Source organism: Apus apus, chromosome 5 (genome assembly GCF_020740795.1).
Source record: "Apus apus isolate bApuApu2 chromosome 5, bApuApu2.pri.cur, whole genome shotgun sequence".
Lineage (NCBI taxonomy): Eukaryota > Metazoa > Chordata > Aves > Apodiformes > Apodidae > Apus > Apus apus.
In genome coordinates, this window is record NC_067286.1 from 43,225,367 (window position 1) to 43,252,901 (window position 27,535).

Here is a 27,535-nt window from a genome sequence, read left to right on the forward strand (position 1 = left end):
AGATTTATCCAGATGTTTTGCTCCCTTCTAAAGACAAGCTGCCCTAAAACGGAATCCCAGAGACAAGATTAAGACTTGAGACTTGATTAAGCTACGATAACTCACTTCTAACTTAATACATCACAGTTTTCAAATTGACTATGCAGCAGACACCACTATGCTGTACATCTGGGAATGCTCAAAACAGCTCCCTGCTGACTCATGCCTATGCCTTTCAGGTGGTTGGTTTTGTCCCATCTTAAATTGTTTCATGATCAAGTCAACAAGACCAGGGCTGGAGTCAGGGCTTCCTGCACCAAACTCCTGTTGTTCCCTACTACAGCCCAGAAAGAAAAAACCCAAAAGCAGTAATTCTTGGAGGTAAAGCTTCTTGAAGTCAGAGAGCAGGTCATCTGGTGGAATGTTAAGAGCTAGTCCTGGGCAGAACACAGGCGAGAAAGTAAGCTTGTGTAATTGCAATTTACTCACTCCACGGCAGAACAAATGAGACTACTCCATAGTATCAAAGTTGCACCTGCTGGTTACTGACTCCCTGGACTGTGCACACACCTTGCTGCAGAAGGAGAGCAAATCAACATTAGTGGACTATGACAGAAACAGTTATCTGGACCTATTTTGAAATTTTAGTTCTCATTATATTTCATTTCTGAAATGCAATGGTAAAAAGCTGAAACAGTTTTTTGAAGTTCTGTTACATTAAAACAGAACAAGACCTATAAATGCATTAAGACAGATATTCTATAAAATAGAAGCCAACTCTGCTCTAAATCACCAGATGTATTTTCTTGGTCCTGGTGACCAAAGTGCTCCTTCCCAGTTAGTTGCAGAGTGAGCATAAAATTACTTTAAAAAATGGTATTTTTTCAGCACCAGGCAAATAGCTTTGAGCTGCACTCTGCTTTAGCATTATGATGAAGAATCTGTTTAAAAAATTCCAGTCCCCTGCAAAAACCATCATGCTAACACAAACTGAAGAGCTGGCCCAACCCAACTGACAGGATGGTAAAGCTTTACTATCTTTGCAGAAACCCCGCATGTCCAAGGTATAAAATACAGAAAAAAACTATACTGCAACTGATTCCTGTTATAAAATTTTTGGTACCTCTTCAATGATCCATTCTGTTCACTGGAAGAACTCAATATGCAATGACTAAGTAGCAGAGCACTGTGAAGGTGTCTTGCAGCAATGGTGTCTATTTAAACTTTCATCAGCCAGCATGCAAATAAAGATTCCAAACAGCAACTGGCTCAGTGAACATTAATTTGATCTCAGTAACAGAAATGCAAAAGAATAAAGATCTCAAACTAAATGCAGTTGTGAGGACATTCTCTCTTCAGAGACGATCGACACAGACGTGCAGCTGCCAACACTTTTTTGATGAGCTGAAATGTAAACATATGATACAAGATCCAAGCTGTCTAAACTCTTTGCATAAAAGCCTTGTGCAACAACACCAATGAACACCACCTCATCTATGAAAAAAAAAAACAGAGAATTAGCGTGGCAAAGGGTAGTAATGAGTCTTGCACAGACCTAGATCAAATGAGTGGTTCTCCTAATATAAGAAGCGCAAGGCTTGCTGTGGTTTACTTAATCCCAAGAGCACCCTCTAGAACTTAACAGAGACTTGTTCACGGTTTTATGGTAATTCTAAAGCAAGAGAAATTAACCTGAAGATGAGAAAGCAGCACACACTAGAACTACCTATTTATCTTTTTTTTTTTTCCAAATAGAATTATGTCAGAAGGAAGACAAAACACAGCCCATTAAAAAAAAAATAAAATTAACAAAACCCCTCTCCAACACTTACCCTCTATCAAGAGGACAATTAGTGTCAAAACCAGGAGACAATCTGGTATCTATACTGGGACGGAAAAGAGGCTAGAGTCCCAGAAGTCCTTCTACCCGTGGCTTACAAAACTAAATAATGTTTGGGAACAATGGTCCTGTCAGTGACATGTCAACAACACATTTATTTTAAAAAGGCTAAATTCAAGTTTTAAACACAAGTAACTGCAAAAGAAAAAAAAAACAACAACAAAACAAAACACAACAAAACTTTGGTTGATTATCCATCTTGTTAAATATGTCAAAGTTAGCAATCAACGATTTCTCTAGAAAGTCTTCAAGAGCAGACAGGTCAGATCACTCCTTACTGGGAAGGTCAGACACCTAGCAGTGACACTGGAAATGCTGCTATGCCAGCATCACACATGCTTACAACATCTCAGCCAGCATTTGGGAGGCTAATGGTGCATACAAAGTCTGAGCTGATCAGCAACAGCCAGCTTGGGTTGCTGTGAACTCATTGAGACAAATAAATAAAAAAAGCAACAAGAAAAAAATAAAGCCAAGCACCTCTAGGGCCAGACCCCGAAGACACAGGAATCAAAGCTTTTTTTCTCCTCTCCCTATTTACAAAATGCCTTTTAGAGCTGATGTGGCCATTTCAGTATTGTGAAGAAATGTCTTGTATGCTAAGCAGTCGTAACTGTTGTTCACAGATGCTGTGGCCTGTGTGCCACGCAATGTCCCACGGGGTGTGTCCCTCCCACCGAGGCACATGAAGGGAGTTCAGTCTTCTGTTTCTTCATATGTTGTCTCATCAAATGGCCGGTCCAAAAGAGGTACCAAACGGTGACGAGAATATTTCAGTTGTAAAAGGTCTCCAACTTCATTGATTTCTTTTAAAGCCTGAGAAGAAGAACACAGTAGGTCAGCAGAGGAGACAGATGCAAGCACATTATCAGCACATCTTCCTTTACGCAAGCCTGCAGACTGCTCTGGCAGGCATTTCACTTAGGTGAGAGTTGACTATGCTAGATTCAGAGGTGCATAGGATTTGGTTTTGATTTTAACATGCAGAAGTCTCGAGACCAAGTGAGCAGCAGATTCCAAGGCAGATTCATAATATCCAGCAATACTAATTCAAATTTCACAGTCATCCCCCAAAAATCCATGAATATTCATAGATGGAAAAACCGAGAACAATGTTCCTCCTCCCTTCCTGGAGGTAATCAAGCTGAAGCAGGAAAAAATGTACATGGAGATTTGACTCCTCTTTATGTATCATTCAATTTGAAAACAACATGTGTTATTTATTATACCATCTCTGACCTAGTGTATTTTTCAAATTGTCAGACAGCGAAAGGCAAACTGCAATATAATGCTAACAAGGTCTGTTGATGCATCTGTTATATCTACATTTGGTTAATTGTCCATATACAACTAGAGATGCAAACTCTGTATTGTAAACAACATTGCAAGGGAAGTTTCTGCCAGACAATCCAAGGAGTAATGAAAAAAGTTAGTCTGGGTAGGATTCCAAGCATTTTCGTCCTGGAAAGCAAGTCCCACTGACTGAGGTTGCCTCAAAGGCAAAACCCAGGCAACTGATGGCCCAGAACACTGCTAGTAAGCTAACAAAACCTTTCATGGTTTGACCTGAATGCAAAAGTTTACCAGAGATAAAACACCTGCTAGGGTTAGAAAGGAGAAAAGTCCTGGCTCAGTTAATCATACTTTCTTTATATTGCAATCTCTGGTTCACAATAGGGTTTGTTAACAGCCAAACTTCATTTCTTTACAAAACACTCCTGGAGCAAGGTACACAATAAATCAGTTGCTGCAAAAACTGCAACAGTACATGATGCTCATTATCTTATATAGGTGAGTAACCAAGAAATTAGCTCAGAAGATGACTTCTAAATGCCACTGTGATTTTTTAACTCAAAAGTTGGCATTCTGCACTCCCTTCAACTGTAAATTTATTCAGATAGGTACATTCAGCATTCCTCCAGAATGCCACTAATTCAACATTAATGCTGTGGTTTTAACATGTTCTGGGTCAAATGCCTGTCTCTTGAGAATAGTTGGCAGATGGGGGTTAATATCCCTACATGCTTTTCCTTCCTGGATGGATACTTCAAGTTTTTGTTTCTTTAAACAATGGCCTCTCATGCTTGTTATATCTGGCAGCAAGAACCTCTCCACTTTAAAATCTGGGGGAACGACAAACCCAGAAGTTCGACCTTGGTAAAAACAAAACAAAAAGTGTGGGCACAGTTTGCCAGAGCTTAAAGTAAAGATCCATATGGAAACAATTTCAGGTTGAATTTCTGTTGAAAGAGTCTGTTAACTGTTATTCTTGAATGCAGATTTAGGATTTTATTAATTTAAAACAAAAAGGACCATGTGACCAGCAAAGACTACAAAGGAAATGGCATTGGTGAACTCTGACTTCAGGAGAGTGTAATATATTTTTCATCACTGAAAAGAAAGCACCAGCCCACAGGGATGCAGGTTATGAGGGACTTCACTCTGATCCTGAGCCAAATATTTTCAGGCAAGGAAGTTTTATTTACATAAAACAGTTAAAATGGTAACTGAGAACTGTTCCCCATCATGTGGGTTTATTTAATAAGAACAAGTAAGCATTACAAATATCAGCATTTACAAGACAAGCTTCTCTTCCCCATGCTCTAAACCCAGATAAATTTTCTTTACAAAAAAATGCTGTAACAGCCCCAGTTAGCATCCATGCACACATGGACAGGCTATCAGGTTCTTTCTGTCACTGACTTGAAGAAGCTTTCTACCAGCTCTCCTCAAGTCTATTAATTTCAGTTATTTTTCATCCTGGATATTGTTGCCACAATTCAGCAGAAGGATCAGATCAGAGGGCTGCCTTAATGATTAGCTGCCTGAAATCAATCCCTTTCCACCGCATCACAAGAAAACACAACAAAAACTCACTGACAAAGACTTGGTCCTTATTAAATCCTCTTGCCAATGTTTGGGGTTCAGAGAGTGCAGATGTTTTGAAACTTAAAGTGGATTACACTAACTTGGAACAAAGCTTCCACATGCTGAGCTAAATCAGGATTTCTTCATTCCCTTCAAAATTCACACCTCATTTTGTCCTGGATTAATTTTCCTAGGCAGAGAAGCTCTGATATATTAAACAAGGAATTTAGAGCATTTAGCAATTACAGGCGTACTCTAAAATTAGTCTGTAGAGTTAAATGCACAAAACTTGAAACATTTTCTGAAAAGCAGAAAGACTTGTAAGTGAATTGACATGAAAGAGCTTTTTTAAAGCAGAGTAATAGAAGTTACAGATTGGTTTTGGAAGAGAGCAAGTATTATACTCATACAGACCCTGCAAAAGCAACTTTTTATGGTAAAGACTCCAGCTAGTCACTGAGAGAGAAGTCCAAGAATCTAACCAACAGTAAGGCTGCATAATTGCTCAGGTAATACCAGCACACCAAGTTTGCATAGTTTCAGTTGTAGCTCAGTTTGCAGCAATGATTTCAGAGACTTTGATTTTACATTCTTTTCCTTCCTCCCACCTCCCTCCCATTCATGCCCCCACGTCTACCCAGCCACAAGTTACGCTCCCTCATTTGTATGAATGCACTGAGTTCTATTACCATGCTCTGAGCCAAGTCTGTGGTAGCATTCATTTTACAGAGGGCGAAAGGAAGGCAAGGAGGCCTTCTCCAAACATACTGGTTTAGAATTTTTATTTGGAACAGAAGCAACCGAATTGGGATAATTACAGGAAGATCAGCAGGACAAGCAGCTGTGAAGGAACTCCTTAAGCAGTTAAGTCAGGGCAGAATCTCTCAGCTCTTACAAAGCAGAAGCAACTCAGAAGCAGCAAGTATAGCATCACAGATACATGGCAGGTTGTTTAACTGATAATGACCCTAAATATACATTACCTAACTGCACAGTCCACTGCCTATTTTTCCTAACAAAGCTGAAAGAAAAAAAAAAAAGGCATTTTCAGCTCTTGATTTGAAAGTTTGATGGCAGTTACGTCTGAAAAAATTGAATCTATATTTTTTTGTGCAGTCTTCTCAACCTCAGACCACAGTCCCTGCCCTTCTTGAAGTCAGTGGTGACATTTGCTTTCTCCAAGTCCCCAGGACTGTCCCCCAATCACCATGACCTTCCAAAGACAATAATCAAGTGTGGCCTTGCAGTGACAGCCAGCTGCTTCAACACTTGGGAGTGCATCCTATCAGGTCCGATGGACTTGAATGTTGCTTGTTTGAATGTTCCCTTACTTGATTTGTTCCATATTTTTTCACTAACCTCATGGACCCAGGATTCCTGAAGGCAAGTCATCCTCAGTAAAGTCTGATGCAACAAAATCAGGGAGGACCTGGCCTCTTGTATGTCATTTGTCACCTGATCCCTATGCCATTCAGCAGCAGCCCTACATTTTCTCTACTCTTCCTGTTGCTACTAAGACTCTCATAAAAGCCCTCCTGCTACATTTCGTGTCCTTTGACAGACTCAGGTCCAGGTGGGCTTTGGCTTTCCTGACCCCGTTCACTGAATGCTTAAGACTGTCTATTCCTCCTGGGTCACCCGTTCCTGCTGCACCTCTTTCATGCTTCCACTTTATGTTTTTGTTGGTTTGTTCATTCATGCAGGCTTCCCACTACATTTTTTCCCCTGTAAGTCAGAATGGGCTATTAAAGGAAACAACAACAACAACAACAAAAATCACAAAAAAACCCCACACCAAAAAACAAGCAAACAAAAAAAACCCACACAAAAACACCACCAAACATCTGTCCTGGACATCTACTCTCTTAAGGACCATATCCTATGGGATTCTCTCAAGCAGGTCTCTGAACAGGACAGAGTCTACCCTCCTGAAGTCCAAGGTCATGAGTCAACCTAGCTTAGGTTCTGAGTCACAGACAAGCAAAATGGGGAAAAAAATAAAATGGAGAACTTTGACAGAGCCTCAGGCAGCCCACATACGTGTCCAAATAAGATAATTCAGAAGACTCAAAAATTAATGTAGTTACCCCACCAAGACATAATAAGGATAGTCCAGCTTATTAATATAACTTCATTTCAATTATATCAGTCAGAGAGTAACTTCCGGCCTTAATTTTTAAGGCAGCATCTCCTAACTATTATGCAGGCCTCCTTAGAGGTGACCTCCATTTCTGCTGGAATACACTTAAGTGCAGACAGGAGTCAATAAGGCATCGCATGTAGCACAGACTCATTTAGGACAGGATCATGTAAGACACAGTGCCCTGAACCTGTAAACAAGAACTGGAACAGTTATCTTTGGAATAAAAATTCTCACTACTGAGAATCATGTGCTGAGGCTTGCACATGTTTTTTGAAAAGAATATAGATGTATTGGAGGTTCTCAGACTTTTTTTTTTTTTTTTCCTTAACTTCTGCATCTAGGGTTTAAAAGAAGCAGAATTTTTTCCTTCTAAAAGATTCAGTGGAAGGTAAAGCCTGAGCCTCTTAAGAGGGAAAAAAAAAACATTGCCTCAAAGGAATGAGACTGTCTCTCTCGTATAATTTAAAATAGTAAAAGAAAGTCCCTGGGATTTACTATTGTCAGCCATTCTGCATTGTTGAAGCAAGGGAAGAGAGATGGAGTCATTGTCAGCCCAACTACACAAGGCTTTGAACACGAGGTTCAACTAGTTTGTGTACGAAACACTGAACCAGTCTACAAACAATAGACAATTGTTGTATCTGTTTAGGATAGGAACACAAGATGAGACACTTACTGTATCAAGCATCTCTTTGGTATGAGCTGCAGACAAACAGAATCTGGCTCTGGACTCGATGATGGGGGTGGCAGGGAAGCCCACAACCACAACACCGATGTTCCGCTTCAGCATCTCACGCCCAAACGCACTGCCAGAGGGAACAAGAAAGATCTTCAGAATAAGAATAGTGGAGGCAAAGAAGCAGCAGCACCATGAAGGTCTCAGTATGTTAACCCACACAGGCCTTTGTGGAAACAAGCCTGTAAGAACACAATTTGGAGCTTGCAATGCTTTTCTTTAGAGGCAGAACATCTGTTCACAATAGCCTTTTTAAAATTCTGTCCCAAGGAGGTCCTCCACAAAAGGTTTCACTGTATTAAGTTCTAACAAAGCTGTAAGATTGTATGTAGCAGAGGCTGGTCTTTCAGCAGGCTGTTTCTAAATGGATTTGTAACCTAAGCTTGAAAAATCTTTCTGATCAGAAAGAGGGATTTTGGCTCAGAAGTTTGACTGTACAAGGAATCCCCCATAACTGCAACCCCCATAAGAAGATGCTTCTGCAGTTTCAAGATGCTTTTGTCTTCATCAGCTTAATTCCATTAAAGTGCTTTATGGCATCACAGACTGTACTGCTTTTTAAGTGCCTATTATGGGAACTACTGAATTGCCAGAATAAATGGAGATAATCTGATACCAAACATTTTTAAGGAAAATGCAAAAACCTCATACAACTGTCAACAGTATCTTCAACAAAACCAATTCTTATGTGGATTAAAGAAATTAGCAACTGTGATTTATGGACTGAGAGGGACAATCTAGATCAGATACAGATCTCTTCTGTAATGGCAGTGCAATTATGAGTGTTTCTACAGGCCATATGAAATGGTTAATCCTTTTTCAGCTGACTTTGTCTTAAGACATAGCAATGAACTTAAGAGACTTAAAAAGATGTATAAAAATAACATCCTTTTACCAACTTTTAGAATTTCCTGCCTCTTACTTCTGCTACAATAATTTTCCTTGTAAATAGTTGCATCCTGATATACTTCATTTTCTATCAGTTTAGAACTCACAAACTATTTTAAAAGCAGACTACAAGATACAGATCCTAAGGACCAAATCTCATCAGCGCTCTGTGTTCTTGCTTGTTTTAAAGTTACTGGCCCAACTGCTCACCTCATAAACATTTCCATGAACAATTGCATGGGTAAGATTGTACTGACTGGTAGAGAAGCTGGGCATTAAAAACAGTATGCCTCTGTGTGCTGGATGGTGCACACTGTAGACTCTACAGCTCCCATAAAGGTTATAGGCCTTTAAAATTTGGTAATATTGAGAAGGGTGGAGGAAGACTGTATCTAGTTTCATACAGAGTGCTAGGAGATGTTTCCTCACAGAACCACAGTGCTTAGCCAGACTGAAGCCTCACTGAGCCAGAAAAGCATTATGGATGTTCAGTACAGCTTAAAATGAAGTTATGCTTTCCAAATTCCAAAGTGTTGGTTGAGCACTGCATCATGCACAGTCACTGTAAAGCAATTATCAAAGCTAAGTTGTCCTTGAACAAGGCTTTTGTTTATGTTACAGTTTTTTTTAACATATACATTATATCCTGCTTGCAGAATTTTAGCCTTAATTATCCACATAGCAGCCCACAAGTCCATAAGCATTTATAAAACTGTATGTTCATAGAATCATAGAATCATAGAATCCTAGGGGTTGGAAGGGACCTCGAAAGATCATCTAGTCCAACCCCCCTGCCAGAGCAGGGTCACCTAGAGTACATCACATAGGAACGCATCCAGGTGGGTTTTGAATGTCTCCAGTGAAGGAGACTCCACAACCTCCCTGGGCAGCCTGTTCCAGTGCTCTGTCACTCTTACAGTAAAAAAATTTTTTCGGATATTCACCTTGAACCTCCTATGCTCCAATTTACACCCATTACCCCTTGTCCTATCACTGGTCATCACTGAGAAGAGCCTAACTCCATCTCCCTGACACTCACCCCTTACATATTTGTAAACATTGATGAGGTCACCCCTCAGTCTCCTTTTCTCCAAACTAAAGAGACCCAGCTCCCTCAACCTTTCCTCATAAGGGAGATGTTCCACTCCCTTAATCATCTTAGTAGCTCTGCGCTGGACTCTTTCCAGCAGTTGCCTGTCCTTCTTGAACTGAGGGGCCCAGAACTGGACACAATACTCCAGATGCGGCCTCACCAATGCAGAATAGAGGGGGAGGAGAACCTCTCTTGACCTACTAACCACACTCTTTCTAATGCACCCCAGGATGCCATTGGCCTTCTTGGCCACAAGGGCACATTGCTGGCTCATGGTCATGTGACAGTACTGTTAGTATTTACAACAACACCACCCAAGCTATAAAATACAGACCTCTTAAAAAAACTGGGATTCATCACATACATGTTGTTGTGTCCCATCATGTCCCATCCCCCCTGCTTTTCTCTTTTTTTTTTGGTCAGAGTTCATCTTTGGAAATGTTGTCTGCTTCCGATTCAAAAGCTGGCTGAAAAACATTCCTCCAGTGACTACTAATGTTAATTTCCATTTAATTTCAGCTTCTCTTTAGCACACATATACAATATGTATATATGTACATATAAATAAAAGGAAAAAAAACAGCCCAACTTTTAAAATATGGCATGTAGTGGTAAAATTTCCAATTTCCATCATTTATCAACAGTCTTGGCTGACTGGGGAGGTACAAGCAGATTGGAAATCAGCCAGTGTAACCCCTGTAAGAAGGGATGGAAGGATGATCAAAGAAATTACAGGCCTCTTAGTCTAACTTCAGCACCAAGGAAGCTGATGGAGCAGATGATCCTGAGTACTGTTACGCTGTACACGCAGAACAACCAGGTGATCAGGCCCAGTCAGCAGGGGTTCATGAAGGGCAGGTCCTGTTTGACTAACCTCATCTCCTTCTATGACAGGGTGACCTGCTTATTGGACAAGGGAATGTGGATGTTGTCTACCTTGACTTCAGCAAGGCCTTTGACAAGGTTTCCCACAGCATTCTCTTAGAGAAGCTGGCTGCTCGTGGCTGGGATGTGCACACTCTTTGCTGCATCGTAAACTGGTTGGATGGCCGGGTCCAAAGAGTTGTGCTCAATGGAGTTAAATCCAGCTGGCAGCTGGTCATGAGTGGTGTTCCCCAGGGCTCAGTGCTGGGGCTGCTCCTGTTTAACATCTTTATTGATGATTTGGATGAGGGGATAGAGTGAACCCTCAGTATGTTTGCAGGTGACACTAAGTTGGGTGGGAGTGTCGATCTGCTTGAGGGTAGGGAGGCTCTGCAGAGGGATCTGGACAGGCTTGTTGGATGGGCTGAGGCCAACTGTATGAGTTTCAATTAGGCCAAATGTCACGTCCTGCACTTTGGCCACAACCACCCCCAGCAGTGCTGCAGGCTTGGGAGCAGTGGCTGGAGAGCTGTCGAGCAGAGAGGGACCTGGGGGTGTTGATTGACAGCCAGCTGAACATGAGCCAGCAGTCTGCCCAGGTGGCCAAGAAGGCCAACACCATCCTGGCCTTCATCAGGAATAGTGTGACCAGCAGGACCAAGGAAGTGATCCTGCCCCTGTATTTGGCCTTGGTGAGGCCACATACTGAGCACTCTGTGCAGTTTTGGGCACCACAGTACAGGAAGGACATCGAGGTAGTGGAGTGGGTGCAGAGAAGGGCAATTAGGCTGATCAGGGGTCTGGAGAACAGATCTTACAATGAGAGGCTGAGGGAGCTGGGGCTGTTCAGCCTGGAGAAGAGGAGGCTGAGGGGAGACCTCATTGCCCTCTACAACTACCTGAAAGGAGGCTGTAGTGAGGCAGGTGTTGGTTTCTTCTCCCTGGTGGCTAGCGATAGGACAAGAGGAAATGGGGTCAAGTTGCACCAGGGGAGGTTCAGGCTGGAAATCAGGAAAAATTTATTCACAGAAAGAGTGGTGAGGCATTTGAACAGGCTGCCCAGGGAGGTGCTGGAGGCACCATCCCTGGAGGTGTTAAAAAAATGGGATTTCCAGGAGACGGTTTAGTGGTTAGGGGTTGTAGGGCAGACAGTTGGGCTTGATGATCTTGAAGGTCTTTTCCAATACTGAGGATTCTGTGATTCTAAGAAAACTGCTTCCCTGAAGTGCTTTCTTGCTGCTCCAAGCTATAAGCCTCAGTTTTCTCAGGATCACATATGGGAAGGTACCATGTTTTATAAGACTCATTAATGATCATAAAAGCAAAAATCAAATCAGTCCTTTCTTATATTTGGAGAAATCTTAATGTTCTTGTACTATCCTAGCTTTAAAGAAAAATGGATTAAAAGTTACCCCGTTAAACCTACCCAATTTTTGCTGGCATGTACAGCATCAGAGGCACAACAGGGGAATCTTCATTTCCATATATGATAAAGCCCATCTTTTTCAGTCGTCTCCTGAAATATCTTGTGTTTTCTGCTAGCTGCTGCACACGTGCTTTCCCTAGAAAACAAAAAAATTAAGACAAGACTGTGAACATAACAGTCGTAAGTCACATGTGTTACTGCAACAAAAGACCTCTAGCTAAAGTACAAACTATGAATGTACTGCTTATCTTTATGGAATTACTAAAATTAAATGCAAACTAGTATTTGCAGTTTTTTCTCCCTCATGTAATCAAGATTAATCACTCATTATCTGACAAGGCTGTAGCTGAATGGACTAAGACAGGCACAACCATCAAGTCCAAAGCACTCCCTAGTTTTTCAGTATCAGTTTTTTAACCAAGGGGTACCTGGCAAAACCAGGCAGTTACCTGCTTTCAAGCAAGATTCAAAAATTGCTCGGAATTCATTAGTAACTGCATTCTGAAGAAGAGTTTGCTTACACTTTGACTGATTAACGGAAACTTACTGAATCAGCTGGGGCTGTTTGCTTTGTTTTATTCTGCTTGTCTGTATTAATGGAAATCACTACTTTCCTCCTTAGATCTGCCTGTTGAGCTGATCATGCGGCTGCTCCCTAAGTTTTTCAGTTAAAATGAGCTGGGTTTAAATTAAACCGATTACTCCTGATAATCCAGCTCAATTCACATAAGCAGCAGCTGCCAATTTATTATGTATTCAGCCAATTTTTAATGGATTTTTTGAACATTTGTCAAAATTAGTACACAGGACATTACACAGCTAGTATAATTTAAATATTCCAGCTGTTCACCTATGCATAGGACAACTTATTTACCAGCTAATTAAATTCTAGCCTAGTACATTTCTGTTTGTGTTGGCCAGAAAGATCTACATCCTCTCACCTAAGCAGATGATAATGTATTTGTCATCAACTAATACTCTAATGTGCTAAAGAGATTAAGCACTATGCCATATATGAGACTATGGTAAGTAACATTTATAATTACTTGTCTCTGGTCCACAGAGTATTTTTCTGGATAATTGATTATCCAAACACTGCCTTCACCAGATGGGTGACTCATGTACTGAAGTATTAAATCTACAGCAGTGCAGGTCTATGCCACAGAGTGAAGTCAGCTGCCAGATATTAATCATCATCCTTTAAAGTTGTAGATAACATAAGGTGATTAACCAACAGGAACACCAGCTCTCAACACCCACATAATTCTGCTCCAGGCCAGAACAAATGTAATTTTAAGAACCTATATCGTATTTGTAGCCAAGACTATCAGACATTCCACCCACAACCATGCAATCAAAGGCAAAAATCCCATCAAAGGCAAAGCCTGAGAAAAAAGGATGAAACCTGTTAAGTTTGCAAAACTCGACCTATCATTAGTGGGTAGGAGCTCATATTTTTAACAGCATTTACTGCTATTTAAGACATCTGTTCTCCTACATTAACAGCATTATTTCTTAATATTTTCTCCCCCAGAGTTTCTGCAGAAGCGTAATTCCTCTTTCCCCCAAAGCAGTAAGATTTCAGTAAAACACAAAGGCATCTTTTGCTTATGAAATTTTTTTAATCAGCTCACATCAGATCAGGTCCTCTAGTGGAGGCCCAGCTTTCTCTTACATTTTCAGACCAATTATTTGGTTATTTAAAATAGCCCAGACTGAAAAGTGAAGCTGAAAAAAACCCAAACCCAGTAACATAAAAAGAAACAGGCCTCCTGCAAGATACTACAGCTGGTGGCCAAAAGCCATTACACGTATTTCTAACATTGAGACAATCAATAAAAGCTCAAGTGTCCAGAACGACCTACATGCAGAAAAAGCTACTACAGAACTTTCTGAGAAAGCTGCACCTGCACGTCTCCTATACAGAAATGCACAAATTCTGACAATATTTTAAGTCAGTGATGTACAATTCCATCAGAATACACATGAGATTTCATCACTATGAGGGTAGGAAGGTAACACACTGGATACAACTGTCATGATCAGCCCCCTCTCCCATGACCAGGAATTCAATTTTTCCCATACACACATTCTCTCCATACTCCCACAAAGTATGGAGTGTACAGTGCTTCAAGCAGAAGGAACTTCAGTTGCTTTATAGTTTTACCCTCAACACATTCACACCCTTTTCCAAGCTGTTGGGGGCCTTCCAGGCTAAAGATAAAAGAGTAGCCTTAATTTGTATTTGGCAACCACTTCACAGTCTTCCTTACACTCTTTCCCATAGAAAGAGTTTATGATTCTAGATTTGTCCTTATAGATTGAAGAATGCTTTGAGATGTAATCAAGATCCAGGCGCAGCTCTTCCAGCTCTACAGAGAGGTAATCACCTATTCCAGCAACTGACAGATTTGGAAGACACTTGCCTTCTTCAGGTTTGTGGGACTCAAAAACCTGTCAGCTATTAATTCACTCCAGAACCATCAGTCAATTTAATGAAATTATTACCTCTCTAAAAACTTATCACCATGGCTACAACAGTATTACAAAGAACCTGAAAACATATTCAGTGCTTTCTTCTCACTACCTACCACGTTATTACCATCTTTTGAAGAGAACTGCAGCTGTGGTGAAGCAAAGCACCAGGAACTGAACAAGAATTGGGCACAAATTCCTTGTCTGCTTTCCTTTCTCTCCACATCCTGTGCAATTACTCTCCTCTGCAATTCAAAATATTTAGTCTTCTACTCCACTATAAAATCCTGCACTTGAAGAGTGATGCCACAGGGTAATTGAGTAGGGTTTGGAATATTATGCAACAAGGACACACCCAATGTTCAGCTCTGTTAACATTTGCTGGTTCAGCCTCACTGGTACACATGAGCATCGCAGGCTGTTCACTGCTACTACAGATTTACCACGTTTTCTGGGACCACAAAGTCAAATCAAGCAGTGCCTGGAGACAGCAGTGACTAGGTACCAGTGCTAGTCCCACTTGTACCCAAACAGTCCTTGAGCATTCAGACAGGACCTCAAAATCCCTTCCCAGCCCAAACATCATCTGAAACTCAGAGCTCTGTCCACATCTGCTCAACCGTAGGCCTAGAAAGACTGCCAGGACTGCAGCAATCCTTCAGCAGCTGGCTTTCTTGGCAGTATCCAGCTTCATTTTTAAGACTACACGAAAAAGGCCAGCTCAGACACCACCCTGCCAATTGTTCTCGCATAGAAGTTGTGCAATGATTCTGGTAACATCCTTTCATCTATGAAACTGGAATGTGATGACCTTCAGGGAAGGAAGGAGGAAGAAAGGAAGAATTACTGGAACTGAGCTCTTCAAAAGGCTAGAAAACTAGAAGCCCTTATCAGAGCCACTGATCTGAAGTCCCTCATGGGTTCTGCAAATGGCTTAAACTACCTACTGACAGACCTACACTGGAATTAGAGGATTAAATAATTTCTCCTTTGCTTTTTTTACATTCTTGCAGTTTTACAACAATTGTAAGATTGCTGTTGCAATTTAGTAAAACACTTTCTTGTTTGTAGCAGCCAAGGCATCATTTAGTCTAAAGCAGATAAGTCTCCCCTAAAGAATATCTTGCCATTTTATTGCAAGTAAAGGTCATATGCCACCTAAAGTGGAGAAACACTCTACCACCCTCAACTCAGAGCTGTAGCTGTGTGGACTCAGCATGGAAAGAAAAAAGAACAGAGGAAAAAAGTGCAACGATTGCCTCTGCATGGATAGCAAAGGTGGACTGAATATTCACAGGTGACAGCCTGAGAAAAGGAAAGTGCTTTTACTTTGACATAACCTTATTCCAAGATAACAGGCAGTCACTTTAACTTGGCATTGCTCATTTTCATACCAACATTTATTTTACTGTACACCTTCAGAGTATGTGGTACAGAACTGTAGCCCACCCACTGCAGGTGCTAATAACCAAGCATGCACTCTCAGATCAGCAGCATCTTTACTGAGGAAGCCACTCAGAGCTCCTTTCAAATCTTTGCTCTATGGCACTGCCTGTAAATCTTAGTTGTTATCTCCTCTATGTGGCCAAGAATGCAAGATACATGCTTTTGCATTTTACAAACCCTAAGCAACGTAACTCTAGACTTAAAAGAACAGGCAAAGTCCAGCTTTAGAGTTTCTGCAGCAGTAGGATCCAGTGCCACCAACTGAACCAATGCAGTAAATAACGGCTGATTGACTGGAGTATTTTTACTGTTCTTTCAATACTTAGGCCCATACCTTCCAACGGGAAATGTTTGCCCACATCTAAACAAGCTTCAAAAGGTGGTGTTTCTAGGTTTGTGTTGAGAGAGAGCATTTCTCTTTTCTGACACTTTACCATGTGGCTGTCAAGTCTTACAAATACAAAAGGCAAGCAATATTCTTTTAAAAATGCAGCTAGAATCTTCCCTGAAAAAAGTAATATTCCAACACCCTAAAGGAAGCACTCCATTATGAATCTAGAGGCATACAAGATGCATCTTCCTCACAAACCTAGTGACACTAAATCAGTATTTCTGCCAGGACAGACTCCCCACAGGCTACAAGAACAGTATTTCATAACTTGTGAAGGTCTCTGCTTTAGAGGTCATCTTGCTTAGAAAGAAATGTTATAGTGAAAATATTATCTAGGAAATATTTAAGCAAATTTCTTTTTGAAGCAGAATTTGAGTGAATACTTACCATAGTTATCTGTAGGATTAAAAGGGGCTGCACATTCCACTACACCAAATCTAAACTCCTCTTGTAATGGGTTTTTTAATGAGGTACATAAACAGAGACTTATCTGTATTTTGCCTCACTGCCCTTTACATCATAGAACTTCATGCTTAAACAGTCCAAATACTGCAACGATTCTCAAACAACGCTTATTTGCAAAAGACAGTTTAATAAACATACAGCAATTGCTCAGCAATTAAAAATTTTTGCAATGCTGGGATGAACTTAAGTCTTTGGGGGAGAAAAACCAAAAGAAAACCAAACACTTGTTAGAGCTGAGACCTGTATAACTTCTCTATTCCATGTTAAAAAAAATCACCTCTGTAAAGAACAAAGCAGCCCTAGAATTTGTGAAAGTCACTCTGCCACAAAGGTTTAATATTTGTAACATTCCTGTAATCTATTAAGGCTGATGAATAAGCTATCATAGATGGCATTGGGCTCAAAAGAAAATGTAGTGCAACTAGGATGTATTTGTTTCCCCCCCCTCTTGTGATCTCTAGGCAGTAATTGGAGAGCCATCACAAATCTGTTCTTCTAAACAATGCCACACTTCATCAGCAAGGCTTCTTGAGAAAGAAAAGGCATGTTGCATTGTATGCAGACTACCGACTGACACTTGAACTCCAGAGGGGCAAAAAATATACAAGCAGGATTTTATCTGCTTGTCATACTATGGATCACTGCCACCTGGATGTAAAACAAAGATACTTGATGCAATACAAAGGAAAGCTGAATGTTTATGTTTTTAATTAACTCCTATAGAGACTTCAAAGGAACATAGTAGGACACGTTTTTTAAAATGGTTTCTAAGCAGTGAAACTGTTAATTGTACATAAAAGCTACAATGTAGCTCTTGTTGGCCAAAAAGTACCAGTTCACATTAGATAGCTATGATGAACTTACTATATATTATTTAATTAACTAACCTTCAAGCTGTTTGACACGTAAGAATTTTAATCTTGCAGACTTAAAGTACTTTTTTTGTTGCCAACATGGAAAGCAAGGCTAAACCGAGCAATTTCATGCCTTTATCTTATGTACCAGTTGAAGGTTAACATGATTAAATGAAAAATTTGGAATAAAACCCCCTAATTATATTAATAGGTTGCTATTCAGTACATGCACAATCATTCCACTTGTCATATGTATTTATCGCCCAAATACTCAGTCTCTCAATAACAGCTTGTGCTGTAACATAATGGAATGCCCTCAGTTCCAGTTTTTGTTATATGATAAATGGAATTAAAACATTTACTAGCAGAGATTGGTAAGAATTCTGTGAGAACTTGTGAACATGTACTCTGATAATTGCATACTGCCTCTGAAAAGACTCAGTGTGTATCTAACAAGAAGCAGGTATTGTTAAGAAGACTGGCATGAGCATATTAAAGACATCTTCTAATTCACTGCAAAAAGTAAAGAAGATTAGGGCAAGTTAATCTTAAAATTAGATCCATAGGGCATTTCTGAGATGAAAACACTCCATTAATTTTTTGCACAAAAGTTCCTTTCTATTTCTAATGTAATTTCTTTTCCATTGTTTAAGCTTGTCCCATCTTACCTGCTCTTGCCAGTGCAGAGGTGCTGGAGGTGAGAAGCATTATATCACCTACTGACAGATGTGCCATCCTTAAATTGTGGCAGAATAAATTCTCTTGGTGTAGCTCATTTCAGACAAGGAAGGGATTTATCCAGCAATAAGCTTACCCTGACAAATACCACAGCTTTACTGATGTTAGCATGACCTCAGCAGGATACTTGCTCAGAGGACTACAGTTTTGTAGACTGCTTACCTGGGCAGGTTTCCTGTACTCTCCTGTCCTGACAGATACAATATAAAGAACCTAATAAACCTTTTCCCTCCCTTGCACATATGCTTTCCCAAGCCTAAACGAGTTATTTTTTTGGTCCTTCTTAGAAGGAAAAATCAAAATAAAAATCAAGCTAACTAAAAGAAGGTCCTTTGTCAACTGAGCACTTACATGGTTTATGGCAGCTATGTGTGTTTGTACACATGAATGAATATGTGTGAAAGGACATCAAAGCAGTAGATGTCAACCTACTTTTTCAGGAAACAATACTGAAAAGCATTTTACAACCTGAGCAGTAACATTTACTGACTGTTACTAGTCTGAGCGTCCATATTCTTTGTGTGGAATAAAAAGGTTGTGGAGAGGATACATCATGCAGCATCCACCTTTGTTCCCAAATGACATGAGCAACCTACAATCCAACTTTATGGAAGTCCTTGCCCATGCAAGCATATTAACATTTTTATCAGATATGTATGTAATTAAAAGCCAACCACCCCTGAAAACAGGAAGAAAAAAAAAAAAAAGAGAAAGAAATCACAATCCATTATGAAGGAACAGCAAACGGAGTGATGTCATCATATCCTCCTCCACAAATAAAAGACAAGGTGGCTACATACATGTGTGGGTGTTTTGGTTTTGTTTGGTTGTTGTTTGGGTTTTTTTGATGATGGTTGGACTCTGTGATCTCAGAGGTCCTTCCCTTTCTTTCTTCAAGTCAGAGTGATGCTATAATATATTCAAGCTTGTAAATTTTTCCACATTTAAACTCCCTTGTTTTTGCAAAGGCTTATTCTTTAATTTTGTTTATTATCCCTACATTTCTATCTTTTGGTTGGCTGTTGCAGTGGAAGACATAATTCAGCATATTCTGCTTTGGAAACAAGCACTTTTCAAATCTCAACCAGGAATTCAATATTCTTCTGCTGATTTAACAGATTCTCCACTAAGCTTTCAGAAGCAAAGTTGCCTCCCGAGGGCTTATGAAGATCTTTTGCAATGTTAACATAATAATTCAAGTTGTTTTCTGGACACTATGCTTGTAAATACCTCATCATAAAAAAAAGAAAAACAAAACCAAACAAAACCAAACAAAAACCCCAAACAAAACACAACCGCTGATTCCTTTTTTGAGAAGGCATAAAAGCACTACTACTCTTTTACTGCCATTAATATGTTTTTCATATAAGATACAGTAAATTTCTTCTTTAAGGTTTCTCCTGAAAAGCACAAGTCAAGCATGAGTTCTAACAACTGCACAATGAAAAAAAATAATATAAATATGTTTTTAGATTTGCCAAGTAGCAGAAAGGACATAAACAACTTAAGAATATCTGACTGGAAGCAAGGGTCAGATTCAAAACATCACAGTAGGTGTTTAAGGGCTACACTAAATAAACTGAAAACTACAGAAAGTACAGTGAGATTTTAAACTAAAAAATACTGAACAAAATTCCACTTCAACTATATGCTAGCACTTCTACCTTTTAAGGAAAGAATTGCACTGAGAGAGACAGAGAGAGCACGATGTTAAAAATGCTGTAATAGATGTTTAAACGACCTGAGATAGTAATATATGCCAGAGCTGATTTTAAGAGGCTTGTAACATCATCTGTCAGAAAGAAGATTCATAACATGAACTCACATCCCAAGACAGAAAGGGGGATTAACACCAATTCACAAAATCCTGCCAAAGGCAGCATTCACCTACACAATAATGGAAAGGTTACAGCAGCCTATTCCTTCAGTCTCACAAAAAAGCAATTTGCAACAGCTCAAAAATGAGAGGGAGGTTTAGAGCAAAGTTTTCACCAATTTATTCTGATAGATCATGCTATAAAAGTTACTAAGAAAAAAATTATAATATATTATATACATATTTTTTATCTTTCAGAATACTTTAGCTATCTAATTGTTTAAGTTGAGGGACAAGGTGACTCCACATGTACCAATCTGCTTCCTCTAAGTTTGCACATGTCAGCACTGCACCACTGCCAATATTTGCAGTAAGAATTTTACATCCTTTCCTTCAGATGTTGCCTGCAGATTTTCATTACAGGTCTCAGAAAAGCATTATACAAATTAGACAATGTAACCTGAGATTGCACAGAGGCATATTAAAATGTATGGGGTCAGAGTATTATATTCCCTCAGTTTTACATTATAAAGTACCAGCTTACACAGGCAAATGCCAAGAGAACTTGCCAAAACAATGAGAAACTTAAAGTAATTAGACTAATTCCTTAACTCAGTGCTATTATATTGCTGTTTAATAGCTCGAACTCTAGTATTTAGCAAGCCAGTAAGAAGAGAGAAGCAACTCACTGGGTTTTTCTGCAGCACTGCAGGTTTAAAAGAAGCTTGGAAAGGGGAAGAGTCATTCTGTGAAGAGTCTTCAGGCTTTATGTTTGGTCTGAGGTCACCTGAAGGACCAAGCACCGTCCAGCAGGGGCCATTGCTGCACAGAGGGAGCCCATCGCTGTCCCTCTGTGGTACCGAGGCCTGCGGGACCTGCTGACAGGATGCGCTACCCCCAGACTAAAAGTGCACCTGCACGATGGGAGAGCCAGGCTCCATTCACCCAGGAGACGGTCAGGAACCGCTAACTGGACAGCTGAGTCAAGTTATTTATTCTTCTGACACACTTGTGTGCTTCCCAAGCTCATTGCTCAGGAGATAAACTACAAATAACGTGGGAGGAGAAGCCTGGTTTAAAAGCCAGCACACTTGAAAGCATGAAGGAGGAAATCAAAAGACCACTGAGAGCTCATGTTCGTTGGCCATATGGCAGCAGCATTAGCAATGATTTATTTTAGGAGAAGTGGTGCAGGGCTTGGCTCATGACCATTCTGAGTTAACCCCAGGACTACAGGTTCTTAACAAGACTGTATGCAGGGGACTTGCCTGGATTACTTGGGTACTGCGTATGGAGCCTCTGCTGAGATGGTGTTAAAAATGTTCAGTGCTTTAAAGGAGAGAGGAAAACAGTTAAATTTGATTTAAAAAACTGGCAATGGTAAGGCCAAGGAGATTCAGAAATGGAAAAAGGAAGAAAGAAAAATTACAGCTGATGTTCTTGGCATTCAAAGGTCTCCAAGAAACAAAATGTATGCTAATACTAAGTATCTGCCATTGCATTTGTTATCAAGCCAAACAGTTCCAGTGCAGTCTAAAGGCATGCCAAAAACAGCTGGGTGCATGTACTGTGTACTCATTGACTTTATATATACTGGTGAGATTGAAGCCTTTAGTGTAATCCAAAGACCAGAGGAGTATTTTTATACTTGCACTTTCTGATTTTGTAAGCAACTACCATCTGCATTTAGAGAACTCCAAGGCAGCCTGCTCACACCATGAGCTTCATCATAGAGATGTAACTCTACCACAAAACCATGTCTCTTGATGTGACCAGAAAGATATGATATGTTAAAGAACTACCATTTAAAATATACTGACCTAAAGGGGTTTTTAAAGAACTTTGGTCAGGTGTGTAGTCATAGAACCAGAAGAGTTTGGGTTGGAAGGGACCTTTTAAAGGTTATGTAGTCCAATCCCCCCCGTAATGCAGGGACATCTTCAACTGCATCAGGCTGCTCAGAGCCCCATCCAACCTGACCTTGAATGTGTCCAGGGATGGGGAATCTACCATCTCTTTGGGCAACCTGTTTCAGTGTTTCACTACCCTCATAATAACAAATCAAATAATTTAAGAAAACCTTCTTGTATCTAATCTGCATCACACAGAATGGTAGGGGTTGGAAGGGACCTCTGGAGATCATCTAGTCCAATTCCCCTGCTAAAGCAGGAATGCCTAGAGCAGGTGGCCCAGGATCACATCCAGATGAGTTTTGAATATCTCCAGATACTCAACAACCTCTCCAGGTAGCCTGTTCAGTAGCCTGTCACCCTCAAAGTAAATACGTTTTTCCTCATGTTCAGATGGATGTGTGTTCCAGTTTGTGCCCGTTGCCCCTTGTCCTCTCACTGGGCACCACTGAAATCAATCAGGCCCCATGCTCTAGACACCCTCTCTTTAGATATTTACAAGCATTGATTATATCCCCTTTCAGTCTTCTCTCCAGACTAAACAGACCCAGGTCTCTCAGGTGTTCCTCGTAAGATAGATGCTCCAGTCCCTGATCATCTTTGTAGCCTTCCACTGTACTCTCTCCAGTAGTTCTTTGTCTTTCTTGAACTGGTGAGCCCAGAACTGGACACAGTGCTCCAGATGTTGCCTCACTAGGACAGAGTAGAGGAGGAGGATCACTTCCCTCAACCTGCTGGCCACACTTCTTAGTGCACCCCAGGATGCCACTGGCCCCTGGGCCACAAGAGTTCATTGCTGGTTCATGGTCAACTTGTCCACCAGGGCTCTCACGTCCCTCTCCACAGAGCTGAATTCCAGCAGGTCAGCCCCTAACCTGTATTAGTGCATGGGATTATTCCTCCCTAGATGCAGGACCCTACACTTGCCTTTGTTGAACTTCCTTAGGTTCCTCTCTGCCCAGCTCATGCTGGATGGCAGCACAGCCTTCTGGTGCGTCAGCCACTCCTCCCAGTTTTGTATCACTGGCAAACTTGCTGAGGGTACATGCTGTCCCTCCATCCAGGTCATTGATGATTGAACAAGATTAAACCCGGTACTGACCCCTGGGGAACACTACTGGCTACAGGCCTCCAACTAGACTGTGTCGCTGATCACAACCCTCTAAGCTCTGCCATTCAGCCAGTCCTCAATCCACCTCACTGACCTCTCAGCTAACCCACACTTCCTTAGCTAATCTATGAGGATATTATGGGAGACAGTGTCAATAGTCTTGCTAAAATTAAGGCAGACAACATCCACTGCTGTCCCCTCATCTAAGCAGCCAGTCATGCCATCATAGAAGGCTATCAGACTGGTCAAGTGTTATTTCCTTTTGGTGACTCCATGTTGACTACTCCTGACAACCTTCTTTTCCTCCACATGCCTGGAGATGACATTCAGAATTATCTGCTCCATCATCTTTCCAGGGATGGAGGTGAGGTTGACTGGCCTGTGTTTCCTGGGTCCCTCTTCTTGGCCTTTTTGAAGGCTGGAGTGACATTTACCTTCATCCAGTCCTCAGGCACCGCTCCTGTTCTCCATCACCTTTCAAAGATGATAGAGAGTAGCTTAGCAACATCTGACAGCTCCCTCAGCACTTGCACATACATCCCATGGGGGCCTATGGATTTGTGGGTGTCCAGTTTGCTTAAACTACCTCCAACCCGATCCTCCTTGACTAAAGACAAGGCTTCCTTCCTCCAGACTTTCTCTCATACCTCCAGGGTTTGGGATTCCTGAGGGCTGGCCTTAGCAGTAAAGACTGAATCAACCCTCTTCATTTAAAACCATTATCCCTTGTCCTATCATAACAGGCCCTATCTTATAAGCACCCTTTAATGATTGAAAGACTGCAATGGAGGCACTTTTCCAGAATAACTTACTACTTGTTCAAAAAACACCTCTTCCACAATGTATTATTCACTATCTCTATACAGCAGTGAGCACAACAGTCTTAGCTCTTGTCAAAGGTTTTCTGCAATATAGTGACACAAAGGTATTACTAAATGACATGGTAATAAAATGATCTAAAATGGCTGCTCGTTGGTGCACAAACATGACAGTACTATAATTATTTGTTTAGTCATCTTTTGCTTCAAACAGCAGGCTTCACTATGTGAGCAGAGAGACTTTGAAGTAAGATACATGTGCAAAGGAGAGCAGCATGAATAAACATTTTAAGTTTGTAAAAGCAGTATTAAAACCAATTGATTTAAACTGAGCCAATGTTTATCAAACTACAGGAGACAGCTTTTCTACAGCAAAATCCACTTTATAAGAGCCTGAAAATTCAAGCTTTAAAGAGATAGAGACTAAACCAGTACAACACTACTGAGACCACAGCCACATAAAAAAATGGGTTAACAGACCATCCTGCCTCAAATCTGGCCAATGTTGGCTCCTAACACCAGGCTAAAACAAACATTTAGAAACAGTTGCAAATACATAAAATGAGTAAATTCCATTAGGGATGTTTATAAATGCTGAAACTTAGAAATTATTAATCCTTAGTCATTAAAGTGCGATTACAAATGTTATTTGTTTGCCTAGACTCAGTGCCATTTTTGTACAAATGAATAGTTAACACAAAGCAGCAATGACTAACAGCAGAGCTCTGGGAGTAGAAAGGTAGCACACTGGCATACCTCCAGCCAGAAATTTTTACTGAGCTACCATGCAGAGATCAGGATTCACATACATACCAGCCAGGCAATTCAGAACTTAAGGACTGTCTACCACCACTTCATTTCTGCATATAGTTGAACTAGATATAGTGGTTAAAAGCATATCCAAACTACTCCTCCAATCCATGGAGGAGGCAGTGGGAAGTATCTAATATGCCAGAGTTCAGTCCAGAGCAAGAGTGGCTCAAACGGTTTTGCATGTTGAAACTCGTTAATTTTATAAGAAGGTAAATTACTTAATAACTCAGTTATTGTAACTTTTTGTCTACATATACGTTTAATCTTCTGGGTGCACATACGTGATCAGTAATCACCTTTTATATTTCTGCCATTGCAGCTGGCACAATTGTATAGCAACCCATATCTTCCCCAATATGACTGAAACAAGGCTCATGTTCAGTTTGTGCATCCTTCACAGACAACTACAGAATTCTGTAACCTACTAAGGACTCAGAGGGAGGTTATTATGCATGACAATAGCACATAAAGTGTTTACATTCCTTAAGGGTACATCTACAAAGCCACAGGACACAAGGTTCCAAGCATTGCCTGTCATTACAATTAGCTAACAGTAGGTCAAAGTCTTTAAAACATACATGGATGAAGGGCTACTATATCAAATGTAGCATCACTACCAGATACTGTACCAGTGGCAGAGATTTTGATGAAGCCACGACTGAAACATAACTGACTTGCAGATGTCTGAAAGACAGCCTAAAGTTAGCTCAGGCAATACTGGAATATTTTAGCTGAGTATACTTCCACTGTAAGAGAAGAATCTTGTGCAACCTATCCCAATAGAACAGAATAGAATCATTAAGGTTGGAAGGGCCCTTAAAGATCATCAGGTTCCAACCCCCCTGCCATGAGCAGGGAACCCCACCACTAGATCAGTTTGCACAAAACCTCATCCAACCTGGCCTTAAAAACCTCCAGGGATGGGGCATCAACAACGTCCCTGGGCAACCCATTCCAGTTCCTCACCACCCTTATAGTGAATAATTTCTTCCTAATATCTAACCTAAATCTCCCCTCTCTCAGTTTAAAACCATTACCCCTTGTCCTATCACTGTCTTCTCTGATGAAAAGCCCCTCCCCAGCTTTCCTGTAGGCCCCTTAAGGTCTCTCCAGAGCCTTCTCTTCTCCAGGCTGAACCGCCCGAACTCTCTCAGCCTGTCTTCACAGCAGAGCTGCTCCAGCCCTTTGATCATCTTGGTGGCCCTTCTCTGGACCCTCTCCAACAGCTCTATATCTTTCTTGTGCTGAGGGCACCAGAACTGTACGCAGTATTCCAGGTGGGGTCTCAGCAGAGCAGATTAGATGGGCAGAATCACCTCTCTGGCCCTGCTGGCCACACTTCTTCTGCTGCAGCCCAGGACACAATTGCCCTTCTGGGCTCCACCACACACTGGCGGCTCATGTCGAGCTTCTCATCAGCTACCACCCCCAAGTCCTTTTCCTCAGGACTGCTCTCTAGCCATTCTCTCCCCAGCCTGTGTTTGTGCCTGGGGTTGTGCTGACCCAGGTGCAGGACCTTGCACTTGGCCTTGTTGAACTTTATGAAGTTGGCACTGGCCCAGATCTCCAGCCTGTCAAGGTCCCTCTGGATGGCATTCCTTCCCTCTTGGGTGTCAACCACACCACACAGCTTGGTATCATCAGCAAACTTGCTGAGGATACACTCAATCCCACTGTCTGTGTCTCCAATAAAGATGTTCAACAGCACTCTTCCCAGTACTGACCCCTGAGGGACACCACTTGTCACCAGACAAATCTCACCAGACTGCCATGACCTCTCAAATATGATGGATGGAGGTTTAGCAATTTCATCTGCCAGCTCCCTCAGGATCCATGGGTGAATCCCATCAGGTTCCATAGATTTATGAACCTTCAGATTCTTTAGATGGTCATGAACCTGCTCTGCACCTACGGTGGGAGTAATTCATTCTCCCAGTCCCTGCTTTCACCTGTTGTGGCCTTTGTGTTGAGGCTGGAGCACTTGCCAGAGAAGACTGAAGCAAAGAAGTCACTGAGGACCTCAGTATCCAGTTCTCAATATCCTGTACTGCTACCTCGCCTGTTTCCTTCAGGAGAGGGCCCACACTCTCCTTGGATGTCCTTTTCTTCCCAACATACCTATATAAGCTTTTCTTATTGTTCTTAACATCCCTGGCAAGATTTGGCTTTCCTAACCTGATACTCTAGCTGCTTGGACAACCTCTCTCTGTAATCCTCCCAGGATACCTGCCCTAGCTTCCACCCCCTGTATGCTTCCTTCTTCAGTTTGAGCTTTTCTAGGAGCTGCTTACTCATCCATGCTGGCTTCTTGTTCTGCTTGACTTCCTCTTAGTTGGGATGCAACGCTCTTGGGCCCGAAGAAAGTGATCCTTAAATATCAGCCAGTTTTCATGGGCCACTCTTCCCTCCAGGAAGTTATCCCAAGACACTCTCTTCAGCACATCCCTGAAGAGGCTGGAATCTGCCCTTTTGAAGTCAAGGATATTAAGCTTACTGTGAGCCCTCCTTGCTGCCCTAAGGATCTTGAACTCCACCATTTCGTGATCACTACAACCAAGGTGGCCCTTGAGCTTAACAGGCCTCAGCAGCCCTTTCTCGTTGGTGAGGACAAGGGCCAGCACAGCACCTCTCCTTGTTGGTTCCTTGATTACTTGGAAAAGGAAGCCATCATCCTTGCACTCTAGGAACCTTCTGGATTGTTTGCGTTTAGCAGAGTTGTTCTTCCAACAGATGTCAGGATGTCAGCTGTCAGTCCATGGAGGAACTGCAGTTACTGATAAACTGAAGTCTTGTACAAGACT

General features: G+C 41.3%; 1 protein-coding gene across 2 annotated transcripts in view; it reads right to left on the reverse strand.

Annotated features, from left to right (window-relative positions):
• Positions 1 to 1,945: 1,945 nt before the first annotated feature.
• SPTLC2 (serine palmitoyltransferase long chain base subunit 2) overlaps positions 1,946 to 27,535 on the reverse strand; it is an 82,649-nt gene continuing 57,059 nt past the window's right edge. For both annotated transcript variants that reach the window (XM_051620889.1, XM_051620890.1), the window contains exons 10-12: positions 11,898 to 12,033; positions 7,567 to 7,696; positions 1,946 to 2,695 (exon numbers count right to left, since the gene is read on the reverse strand). In XM_051620889.1, the coding sequence (XP_051476849.1) occupies positions 2,576 to 2,695; positions 7,567 to 7,696; positions 11,898 to 12,033 (386 nt within the window). In that variant the 3' untranslated portion in view covers positions 1,946 to 2,575. The remainder of the gene's footprint in view (positions 2,696 to 7,566; positions 7,697 to 11,897; positions 12,034 to 27,535) is intronic.